The sequence below is a fragment of the Orcinus orca genome, chromosome 10, assembly GCF_937001465.1.
Source record: "Orcinus orca chromosome 10, mOrcOrc1.1, whole genome shotgun sequence".
Taxonomy (NCBI): domain Eukaryota; kingdom Metazoa; phylum Chordata; class Mammalia; order Artiodactyla; family Delphinidae; genus Orcinus; species Orcinus orca.
Window position 1 is genome coordinate 102469738 of NC_064568.1, and position 12832 is coordinate 102482569.

Below are 12832 nucleotides of genomic sequence, written 5' to 3' on the forward strand. Positions count from 1 at the left end.
AATAGGATAGAAATCCCAGAGATAAACCCACGCACATATGGTCACCTTATTTGTGTGTGTGTGTGTGTGATACGCGGGCCTCTCACTGTTGTGGCCTCTCCTGTTGCGGAGCACAGGCTCCGGGCACGCAGGCCCAGCGGCCATGGCTCACGGGCCCAGCCGCTCCGAGGCATGTGGGATCTTCCCGGACCGGGGCACGAACCCGTGTCCCCTGCATCGGCAGGCGGACTCTCAACCACTGTGCCACCAGGGAAGCCCCGGTCACCTTATTATTGATAAAGGAGGCAAGAATATACAGTGGAGAAAAGACAGCCTCTTCAAAGTGGTGCTGGGAAAACTGGACAGCTACATGTAAAAGAATGAAATTAGAACACTCCCTAACACCATATACTAAAATAAACTCAAAATGGATTAAAGACCTAAATGTAAGGCCAGACACTATAAAGCTCTTAGAGGAAAACATAGGCAGAACACTCTATGACATAAATCACAGCAAGATCCTTTTTGACCCACCTCCTAGAGTAATGGAAACAAAAACAAAAATTAACAAATGGGACCTAATGAAACTTAAAAGCTTTTGCACAGTAAAGGAAACCATAAACAAGACAACCCTCAGAATGGGAGAAAATATTTGCAAATGAAGCAACTGACAAAGGATTAATCTCCAAAATACACAAGCAGCTCATGCAGCTCAATATCAAGAAAACAAACAACCCAATCCACAAATGGGCAGAAGACCTAAATAGACATTTCTCCAAAGAAGATATACAGATGGCCAACAAACACATGAAAGGATGCTCAACATCACTAATCATTAGAGAAATGCAAGTCAGAACTACAATGGGGTATCACCTCACACCAGTCAGAATGGCCATCATCAAAAACTCTACAAACAGTAAATGCTGGAGAGGGTGTGGAGAAAAGGGAACCCTCTTGCACTGTTGGTGGGAATGTAAATTGATACAGCCACTGTGAAGAACAGTATGGAGGTTCCTTAAAAAGCTAAAAATAGAACTACCATACGACCCAGCAATCCCACTACTGGGCATATACGCTGAGAAAACCAGAATTCAAAAAGAGTCATGTACCACAATGTTCATTGCAGCTCCATGTACAATAGCCAGGAAGTGGAAGCAACATAAGTGTCCATCGACAGATGAATGGATAAAGAAGATGTGACACATATATACAATGGAATATTACTCAGCCATGAAAAGAAACAAAATTGAGTTATTTGTGGTGAGGTGGATGGGCCTAGAGTCTGTCATACAGAGTGAAGTAAGTCAGAAAGAGAAAAACAAATACCGTATGCTAACACATATGTATGGAACCAAAAAAAAAAAAATGGTTCTGTAGAACCTAGGGGCAGGACAAGAATAAAGACGCAGACGTAGAGAATGGACTTGAGGATATGGAGGGCTCAGCGGCCATGGCCCACTATTGCCAATTTTTCTTTTATTGTGGTAAATTACTGATTTTGTTATGTCATTAGGCACTTTTAAATAATTCATAAGTAATGATTGTAATAATTTAGAAAGCATAAATTCCAATAACCAAAACTAATTATTGTTAACATGCTGTTTCCTTGTAGTTTTTCTGTACCTATATTTTACCTAATTGAGAGCATCCCGAATGTAAAGTTATATCCTTCATTTCAGGAAACTTAACATTAGAGGGTAAAGTTAGATTCCATATTCAACATCTTCCACTAAAATTAATTCCAGGAAGATCAAAGAGTTAAACGTAAAAAGATAAATCATAAAAATTTTCAAGAATACATGGGTGAATATTTTTTGTGATTTCACAGTAGAGAAGACTTTTGTACATATATATAACCAGAAGTCATAACATGAAAAGTGTTACACTTTACTGCGTAAGAACTGAATGTTTTTACGTGACAAAGCACACGCACATAAAGTCAAATGACAGTCCAAGGAGAACATTGCAACTCACCCCAAAGGGATAGTTTCCTTAACACCTTCCTAAATAGGTCTTACAAATCAATCAAAAAGACAAATCACTCAGTTAAGAAAAGGCCAAGGTTATTAACAGACACAGAGGGCTTTAAACTTGTGAAAAGGTGGTCAGCAGCACTCATAACAAGAAAAATGTAATTAAAAGTGAAATGAGAGGGACTTCCCTGGTGGCGCAGTGAGAGTCCGCCTGCCAGTGCAGGGGACGGGGGTTCGTGCCCCGGTCCGGGAGGATCCCACATGCCGCGGAGCAGCTGGGCCCGTGAGCCATGGCCGCTGAGCCTGCACGTCCGGAGCCTGTGCTCCACAACAGGAGAGGCCGCAACAGTGAGAGGCCCGCGTACCGCAAAAAAAAAAAAAAAAAAAAGTGAAATAAGAGACCATTTTTCATCTGTTAGGTTAGCAAAGAACAGAAAGTTTGATGACACGTGTTGGCAATAGTGTTGAAAACCAGCAACTTACATGTTGCTGGTGGAAGCTTGGACCGGTCCCTCTGCAGAGAGAACTTTGATGATATTTTATCAAATCTACCATATACATATCCTTTGCCCTACCGGTTCCATTTCTACGAATTGTTCCCACAGACACACGTGCACGTAATGCTATAGTAATAGCAAGATCAGAAACAACCTAAATACCCATTAATAAGGGGCCCACTAAATGGACTGTAATTCACGCATATGGTGGAACCCTGCACAGCCCTTTATGGGTCAACTCATTTGTACTGACAGGAAATGATTGCTCAGATACATTTTTATTCAGGAATTAGAGGTGCGCCATATGTTTAGAACCCCACTACTTATGAAGAGAAGTATACACATAGCGGGTATCATACGAACCCAGTATCTCTGGGAGGCTACACAGGAACCTGGCAACTGTGATTGCATCTCGAGAGAACAGGGTCTGGAGCGGGAGGGAGACTGGTAATTCTCCTTACACCTTTTTATACCTCCGACTTTAGTATCTGCAGCTTTAAGGTTTTTGAAGCATCTCTTTTAAAAGCTGCATGATGTCATCATTTATGAACATTTAAGGTTGTTTCTATTTTTAATGCTTATAAACAATTCTGTAATGCATATCTTTCTGTATACATCTTTGTACATATTTCAGATTGTTTCTGTAGGATCACTAAGAATAGAATTAGTGGATAAAAGATAATGAACATCATTATACATTATGATGTATGATACTATCTTCCCCACAGGAGATATAGTTCATATCCCACCATCAGGCTGTACATGCCCTTTAGGTTTTTTTATTATTTTTTTTTTTTTTTTTTTTTTTTGGCTGCATTGGGTCTTCATTGCTGCGCGCAGGCTTTTCTCTAGTTGCGGCGAGTGGGGGCTACTCTTCATTGCAGTGCACGGGCTTCTCATCGCGGTGGCTTCTCTTGTTGTGGAGCACGGGCTCTAGGCACCTGGGCTTCAGTGGTTGTGGCACTCGGTCTCAGTAGTTGTAGCTCATGGGCTCTAGAATGCAGGCTCAGTAGTTGAGGTGCACGGGCTTAGTTGCTCTGCGGCATGTGGGGTCTTCCCGGACCAGGGCTCGAACCCGTGTCCCCTGCACTGGCAGGCGGATTCTTAACCACTGCACCACCAGGGAAGCCCAAAACTCTCTTCGTCTTATTCATGTGCACAAAGATGACCTGTCATATTATTGAATCAAGGAGTACGTAAATATCAGCTATGCAGAATTTCCAGGGAATGCATCCTTCTGGGAAGCTGAGTTCCCATAGTTTACTAGACGTTGATGCTGTAAGTATAGGAAACTTTCTTTAAATTTTGTCTCTTCGTTAGATATATTACACATTGATACGTGGACATGTGTCACAGAGTATAACTGTAATCTACTTTTCCTAGTTTTTTGGTTTTTATATATAAATTTATTTTTGGCTGCGTTGGGTCTTCGTTGCGGTGCGCGGGCTTCTCATTGCAGTGGCTTCCCTTGTTGCGGAGCACGGGCTCTAGGCTCACAGACGTCAATAGTTGTGGTACGTGGGCTCAGCAGTTGTGGCTCCGTGGTGTGTGGGATCTTCCCGGACCAGGGCTCGAACCCGTGTCCCCTGCATTGGCAGGCGGATTCTTAACCACTGTGCCATGAGGGAAGTCCCACGCCCTTTACTTTTTAAAAAAATTCTGCTAATTTGATGGACAGAAAATTATACCTTGTTTAAATATACATTTCTTTGATTATGACCAAGGCTGAACATTCATATATTGTATCACCTGTCTCTCTAAATTTAGTCACTTTTTGGGCTCTCTCGTGAATTACTGGTCCGTGCTGCTCACTCATTTATTTACTGTGGTCCTTCTGTCCTTCTGTTCGATTTATATGCGCTACTTACATGCTAAGGATATTAATCTTTTGTCATATTTGTTTCTAACTGGGTCAGGTCTTTAAGGACGAGTAGGAGTTAGCCAAGAGATCGGGCTGGAGGAGGACACACCACATGTGGAGAAACAGCAGGCCTGCCTTCAGGAAGAACTGAGAAAACTCCAAGTCTTCCCGTAAAGCTGCAGGCAGTGTTTCATTCTGGAAGTGGTGCTGGGTGGGGTGGGATTGATGAACAGGAATATACCGTCCATGCTAATGCACTGGACCCTTATTCTGAAGATAATAGAAAACCGTTAGGGAATTGTAAACAGGGAAGTATGTAATGGGTGTTATTTACAGCTGCTCCCAAAACTGAGAGCCTTTGGTCTCCAGAGTGGGTTTCTAATAGGAAGTTTCTAATAGGAACTTTACCTCCTTACCCATACCCTTCTCGTTGGCCATTGTCCTCCTTCTTAAAGTAATTAAACTCAGTTATTTCACTTACACTTAACTGCCTTTGTCACTAGCTCTTTCCCTTATAATGCTCGCAGCCCAGCCGCTTTTCCTAAGACATACTTGGCACTTGAACTATTTGGAGCAGTGTTGGGAGATAAGATGATCTTTTTAAGCTTTGTGATGCCAGAGACAATTTTCTTTAATGCCTTTGCAAATGAATAAGAACTTGGCTCATCCCAAGTACTTGTCATAGGTTGGATAGTTGGGGTTTATTGGCCCCTGGAGGAGACACAGCTTGGAGTTGAAAATCCCAGACTCTGTTCAGCTGGGTTCAGAATCCAGCTCTGCCACTTACTGGACATTTGATCTTGGCCTTTTTTTTTTTCCTAATCTCTGAGTTGTAGTTTGTGCGGATTAAATCAGATAATGTGTATCCAGTTCTGGGCACAGTACCCTGTGCATGGTACCTGTGCCAGAAATCATAGGTATTATTTGTCCCTTTGGACCCTCAAAAGAGCACTGGAAATGACTAGAAAGCGCCCTTTTCTTTGTGGATTTTGAAAATAGAAATCTGAGGTTATACTTATCTCTGTTGCATTCAGTATTACCTGCTTAAAGTTCTTTTTTTATCCTTTCTTAAAATATTTTTCCTCTGACCTTGGAGTTCAAGGTTTAAAAGTAAATATCTTGGCATTGTCACTGTCATCTGGTTGTTAAGGCTCAATGAACCGTCTCAATTTTTTATAATCACTTCTGAAATATTTTCTCCATTAGAACTTTAATTACCTACACAGTCCACTTTGTTCACACTTATTATTCATAAGTTATATACCTTTGCCCTCTTCTGAAGGTTATTTTTTTCTTACATATTTCTCATCAACTTATCTTTCTGTGTTTTAGATTTGATTTCCTAGTTTGTCCTCTCTTCTGGCTTCTGTAATAACTGTTAATTTTTACTTCCTTCAGCTGTGTACATAATTATCCTCTAACATTGCCGTCTTTGTTTTGTGGGGGTTTTTTTCCCCTTTTTTTGCTTTTCTTAAAAGTGGGCAAATGTAATGTAGCTCCTATACTATTTATCTTTCAATTTTCTTTAGAAGTCAACCTACTGAAGAATAATTTACATACAGTAAAGCATCCACTTTAAGTGTGAGGCTCAACCTTTTGACCAATATACAGTCAAGAACTGTTCCGTTGCCCCAGAAAGCCTCCTCAGACCCTCTGCGTTCCCTTTGCCTGGCTCTTATTTCCTCTTTCATGATTCGGGTGTGGATTTCATCCTCCAGCCGCCCCTGAGGCCAGTAACCTTGTTGATCTCCACCTCCCACAGTGCTTACATGATAGGCCTTCTAGACTTCTTCATTGGATTCTCATGGTGAATTTTGTAATCATTGCCTTTCAGAGGTTAATTCAATCTTTGTGCTACAACCCTTTCCATTCCATTTCTTTATCAGTTTCTTACTCTTTGTTGTGATTTCCTTACTGATTATTAGTATTTTTCTTGAAGGTCTCTTTGATATGATATTTGGATAAGTTTGTATATTTAGTAAATATTTATTAAGCTCTCTCTCTGAGCCAGGCACAAGGAAGATAAAAGTCCATACTGTATGGGGCTGCCATTCCAGTGGGAACTTAAACGTTCATAAGAAGGAAGCTCTCTGCTCTGTTCCTTACCCAGAGTACTTAGGACCGTCAGATGATCCTTGAGCTTCTCCTCTAAAGCTGTTACTATGCATTTTATTATACACAGCATACATACACCATAATCCCAAGACTCTTGCATTAATCTGAGGTAAGAGCCTGAACCAAGATTAGAGCTGAGGGTTTGGAGAAGTGGAAGATGATGCAGAAGACTGTAAGTTGAAACAGTAAGATTTTGTGATTGTCTAAATGTAAGGAATTATGGGAAAGGAAGGAACTTAAGATGAATACCCAAATGCCTGACTTGGACAATTGGCTGTCTGAGGATCCTCCTGCCTAGGAATGAAATACTGGCCATTGGGGAAAAGGGAAAAGAAGATGATAACTTCAGTTTTCAAAGTGTTCAGTGGGAGAATTTGTAGTGGGCATAGTGGGCGCCTTTTGTTGGCAAGTCCAAAAGGCAGTTAGGTTCTATGGATTGGTTTTATGGTCCAGAACCAATGGCATATATACATATATGGTAGTTGAAACCTTGGGCATAGACGCGGTTACTGGAAGACATGTTATTAAAATGAGGTCCAATATGGAGCCCTAGAGAATACAACATACAAGAGGTAGCAGAGTCAGATAAGCCCGCACGGAAGACTAGGAAGAAACAGCTAGTAGACCTAAAGGATAAGAGGAGAGACTAACCAGCTGCGGAACTCTCCATCCGCAGAGCAAAGATAGATACCTCAGTAACGGTTTGCAAACACTATCATCTGTCTCACTATAAAAGTTGACTTTAAAGATCTTACTTTACTACGTACTATGAAAATTTTTGTTACCTAACATTGGTGGCCTATGTATGCACTGAGTGGCCTTTAGATATTAAGGCTTGATGAATCTTAAGACTTGACCTCAAGAAGTGAGCAGACAGCAGTGTCACGGAAGCACACATCATGGTTTCATCAGGCAGTATGGCCTCAAAGGTGTGTAAGGGTGAACAGATGATCCGAAGCAGCAGTAGGGTCCGAGGGCGTAGCAGCACTCTCCTCTCAGCCCCGTGGTGTCTGGAGGCAGGATGAAGCAGCTTCCCCCTAGTGGCTGCGAGGGAAGCATGTCTTCAGGAGCAGGGCACCTCCCATAAGGCCAGTGGAGGGAGGACGTCCTTCCAGGCAGGTGCAGGAGTTTGCCCCAAAGAGGCCAAGAGAAAGGGTTGAGTCGTTTTGTTACTGGAATACTTGGCTTGGGGCTGTGGGAAGGGGAGAAGGCACAGGTGTTTTTACAGGATGGATAAGCAGAGAAGCCAGGATGTGGGGTGGTGACGAAGGATGACAGAAATGAGGATATTACATCAGCTGGTTGCCAGATGACACCTCTTGCCCGCTGAAGCCAACGTGAGCCTCCAGGTGCTGGGCGGCTGTGATTATTATGGCCTGCATTTGGCTGACAGTGGTTCTGGAAAGAGGTGAAGCAGGACCTCAGGCACTGTAGAGCTGTCGTTCCTGCCGGCCGTATTGCCCTGCGCCGGGGACATTGGAGTGGCTGGAAGAATCTCACAAAGGAATTTGATCCTTGCAGTGGGGAAAGGATAGCCAGTAGCACCTGTGTACGCTGGAGGTCTGTTGGCACGGAGCAGGGAGAGGGGGTCGAGAAGAAGAGACTCGTGGGAATCTGCTGCACAAAGTAGCGCTAAGAAACTGCAGAGTTTCCGGAGGGTAGAGGCAGAGCAGTGACGTGTTAGCAGAACCACCTGCCGTTTCTGTGGATGCCGTCTACTTTCTCATGGTAGCCGTTGCCATTCTGTTGCCCTTTATGTGTTAATTTTTTGTCTTATTTAAGAAGCCTCCGGCTCCTGCTAGGGTCGCCCCAATGCAGGCCGTTGTGCAGCAGCTGCTGGCTGCCATCTCTTTGGCAGCATCTCACGTTTTTCTTCGAAATGTTCTTGCTTAGTGATACAGTCAGGGGACTGATGGCAAGAATGTGTTCGAGGATAAATGGGTTCCCTTGGCAGCGGTGAAAAAAACGCAAATGATACAAACCAGGGCGGGGCAGGATTGAAATAATTGGTGGTTAGCCCCTTCCTAGAAAACGGGAAGACTCAGCCCGATTTGTGATTGCCTTCACAAAATGATGACCATTTGAAATAAGAATCATCTGAGTAAAAACTGTTCATGCAGTAGTGGTTTTATGGTCCAGAACGAGCGCAGTGTCTTCTCTTGGGGCAAAGGGAGGTACCTGTGCTCTAGACGTGGGGTGGGGGGAGCAAGAAAGGGGGGAGGGGACCTTTCCGTGTCACTCGTTCCACAGGTGCAGCCAGAATTGGAATGACAGCTTTTGATTTTGCTTCAGACACATTTAATTGGAAGATCAAGAGCTTCGTTCCTTTAGGTATAGACTTTGGGGAGACTAGAATACACAAAGGCACACTTAGAACGCTGACTTTGAGCTCAAATGATACAAATTGTTGAGTGTCTTCAGCTATTTTCTAATTTCCTTAAACTTTAGAAGAACTTGGGTCGTTGCGTTCCGAGCCATACTCCTTTGCTCCTAGCTATTCTGGCTAGTTGCTGGCTTTTAGAAGAATGAATTTAGTAATGACCACTATTGCCCATGGTATTTTTCCAAAAAGAAGAATTAAGACACTGGATGATTCCCTGAGGTAAATTCCTGTTGTAAAACCAAGCCTGCATATGGAACGAAATATTAGAATTAAACTATTTTGTTCCTTCTGTATTCCCATCACCCACAGAAAGAAACTGTTTTGGAGGAGCGTGTGGGTGTGAGGGAGAACAGTGATGTTGTGTGACACAAATAACCAGTATGTTGTGCGCGAAAGGTGCCAGAGATTGCTTTAGCCACCCAGCTGCTGCCTGCAGTCTTGTTAGATAAGCAGCTGTACATGAGGAAAATCTATATAAATCTATGTATGTATATCCACTTCCAATCCTCGTGACCCTGAGATAGATGTCGAGCGCCCAGAAGCTCCGCGGCAAGCACTCCAGAAGGCTCCCATGGGGCTAAGATGAAAGACTCCGCAGCAGCCCACACCCTGAAGTGCAGGCTCCTGAACCGTCCACTCTTCTCCCTGTGGTTCTTAACGTTACAAGATTTCATTTTCTCTTGCTTTTAAATGCAAATGGACTTGATATTTGAATGTTTAATTTTCTTTTACTTTAGGAAAGTTTATATAAAACAAAATTAGTCCTCTCCAAAGTAAGGTTTCCCAGTTCAGTTGTATCCATCCCCCAGCTCCCGAGGAAATTGCATTCCCCTTCCCTCATTGCTCTGCTGCTTTTTCCGTTCTTCGTTTCTAAATGGAACTAATGGTTTCACGTGGATTCTTTAGCTGGTGTTTCAAGGTAAGTGCAGAGCAACCGGAGATCGTACAAACACTAGAGACAGTCGCGTCTGGTGTGTCTGACTTGGGCGGCGTCTCCTTGGTCCTCGTTTCTGTCTGGTGAGGCTGAGCAGGCGTCGGGGTTAAGGCCATCACTCTCTGAGTGTGGGAGTCCAGAGGTTACCGACCTTTGAGTCGTCTACTCTGGCTAATTATCCGCACGACAGCCTGGTGTGACCCCAAGGGCGTAGGGTGAAGCACAGGCTGACGTGAGGAGAGGGGGTACTAATTGCATTAAGGTGTAACAAGAAGAGGAAGAAGAAAAGAATAGCTTTTATTTCTTGAGTTTTTCTATGTACAGGTTTCGTACCAAATTCCAGACACACATTATAAAGCCTAACCTTCCCAACAGCCCTGAGAGGTAGGCAGTATTAGGCCTGTTTGACAGGCGTAAGATGAGGAAACAGGGGCTTATGTTAAGAAGGTTGCCCAGGTTCTCACAAACAGAAGGAACTTGGAAAAGAATTCAAACCCAAGCCTGTCTGATGTGCAAGGCTTGCGCTTAAACCACTGCCCTGAACTGCATGTGATGTATGTTGGGCGGGGCTGGGGGAGTTTATGTGTGTGCACGTGTGTGCACTTTAGAGATGGAGAAGAGCATTTTGGTGTCATCTCCACTCTCAACTGTGGTAGGGTCGCAGTATGGATCCTTGCCTGTTCTGTTTCACAAGAGAAGGTGGGATGAGACCGGAAAGCTGACCCAAGCGTGGCATCGGTCACCATCTTGGTACACACACATGCAGTGCATCGTGGCACCTGTCAATTGTCGTGTTGTCTCTGCACATTGAAGGTTCAGTTATCCATGTTAATGGAGGGAGGCCAGTTGTGAATAACCGTAAAAAGCCAATAATCTAAGGAGTGTTTCAGTAGCACTTTACCATTCACACCTGACTCGTTTGGAGTAGATTCATCTCCCCGAATCTTTTCGCTCAGTCATCCCAGGATAGTAATGGATGGGCCTGTTCCAAGAGCAGAGAGCAGAGGTGATTATCCACAGGGGCCTAGCAGACAGCTAATTCCTAAGGAACCACTTTTGAATTCATTTTTAAAAGCATCGTTTCAGACACACTGACACCTTTTCCTTTTTTCTCTGAATTCGTTTAGAAGTTACGCCATCAGGAGGATAAGAGATGCCTTCAGAGAAAATAAGAATGTAAAGGATCCTGTACAAATCCAAGCCCTAATGAATAAAGCCAAAAGAGACCTTGGAATAATCCGTCGACAGGTAAGATGGTTCAATGATGTACGGTTTTTCGTTAAGAGCTTTAAGCTTTGACATGTCGCCCTTGATTGGTGTTTGTGATTCACACCACGGGATCATGAAACTCTCTTCCTCTTTTTTGTTTTTATTTTTGGCTGTGTTGGGTCTTCGTTGCTGTGCGCGGGCTTTCTCTAGTTGTGATGAGAAAGGGGCTATTCTTGGTTGTGGTGCGCGGGCTTATCATCGCGGTGGCTTCTCTTGTTGTGGAGCACAGGCTCTAGGCGCCTGGGCTTCAGTGGTTGTGACACTCGGGCTCAGTAGTTGTGGCTCGCGGGCTCTAGAGCGCAGGCTCAGTAGTTGTGGTGCGTGGGCTTAGTTGCTTCGCAGCATGTGGGATCTTCCTGGACCAGGGCTCAAACCCGTGTCCCCTGCACTGGCAGGCGGATTCTTAACCACTGCGCCACCAGGGAAGCCCGAAACTCTCTTCCTTCTATTCATGTGCACAAAGAAAGATGACCTGTCATATTATTGAATCAAGGAGTACATAAATATCAGCTATGCAGAATTTCCAGGGAATGCATCCTTCTGGGAAGCTGAGTTCCCATAGTTTACTAGACGTTGATGCTGTAAGTATAGGAAACCTTTAAATTTTGTCTCTTCGTTAGATATATTACACATTGATACGTGGACATGTGTCACAGAGTATAACTGTAATCTACTTTTCCTAGTTTTTATATATATATATATATATATATATATAAACTTATTTATTTATTTTTGGCTGCGTTGGGTCTTCGTTGCTGCACGCAGGCTTTCTCTGGTTGAAGTGAGCAGCAGCTGCTCTTCGTTGCGGTGTGCGGGCTTCTCCTTGCGGTGGCTTCTCTTGTTGCGGAGCACGGGCTCTAGGCTCATGGGCTTCAATAGTTGTGGCACGCGAGCTCAGTAGTTGTGGCTCCGCGGTGTGTGGAATCTTCCCGGACCAGGGCTCGAACCCGTGTCCCCTGCATTGGCAGGTGGGTTCTTGACCACTGTGCCACCAGGGGAGTCCTTTCCTAGTACTTTGAAGTCATAATTCAAGATAATGTTGCCCTTTTCTGGAAGACACTGCTATGAACCTAAATTTTGTTGCATGTGGAAGGTGTATCTGCAGGTGCGGATGGTGTGAAGCACAGCTGCTTAGGTACTGACCCCAGAAGGACCCGGCGGGGGTTTTATTTTCCTCCTGTAGAAGTGCTGGCGGCTGCCTTGGCTTGTGCTTGCTTTGCTCTTTCTCGTGAGGTGGATGGAGCACCTGCAGCAGCCTGGCCTCCTGCGTGGTGTGACTTGTCCTTCTCTCTGCAAAATTTAACCAGGGAGCCGACGGCGAAAGCAGCCTGCTGGCGACTGGTTTTCTCACCCTCTAAAAAATCATCCTTTTCACTCTTTTTCTCTGATTTAGCAGCAGTCACGCCATAAGCTCCATTTCTGCTTCCCTTCATTTTTCTCTCTTCCTTGCAGTGCATTTGTTTAGGGGTGGAGGGAAACCCCTTACATTTTCCTAAGATCTGTGAGTGTGTTGGAAAGGGCTTCTTTAGCATTGTCAGGAGATGCCAGCTTGGCTGACATTATGTCTTATCACGATATATGACGTGTATCGGGATATATGTTTATATCTCTGACCCTTCTGCATGCTTGACTCTATAAACAGTTTGATAAAGAAGCAGTATTAAAAACTAGTTTTCATTTTATGTCAAAATTAATAGTCTTGTTATGTTGCCTACATAATGGAACAATCCCTTCTAGAATAACATTTCAGATTCAGACAACTCTCCCTGAGCTCTACAGTTATCTAGCAATAGGATAACTTGGCCACATTCAGACAAGCCT

At 43.9% G+C, this 12832-nt stretch overlaps 1 protein-coding gene across 2 annotated transcripts in view; it reads left to right on the forward strand.

Annotated features, from left to right (window-relative positions):
- The window catches only part of LYRM4 (LYR motif containing 4), a 119228-nt gene that overhangs the window by 20247 nt on the left and 86149 nt on the right, over positions 1-12832 (forward strand). For both annotated transcript variants that reach the window (XM_033407986.2, XM_004281062.4), the window contains exon 2: positions 10870-10990. In XM_033407986.2, coding sequence (XP_033263877.1) covers positions 10870-10990 — 121 coding nt within the window. The remainder of the gene's footprint in view (positions 1-10869; positions 10991-12832) is intronic.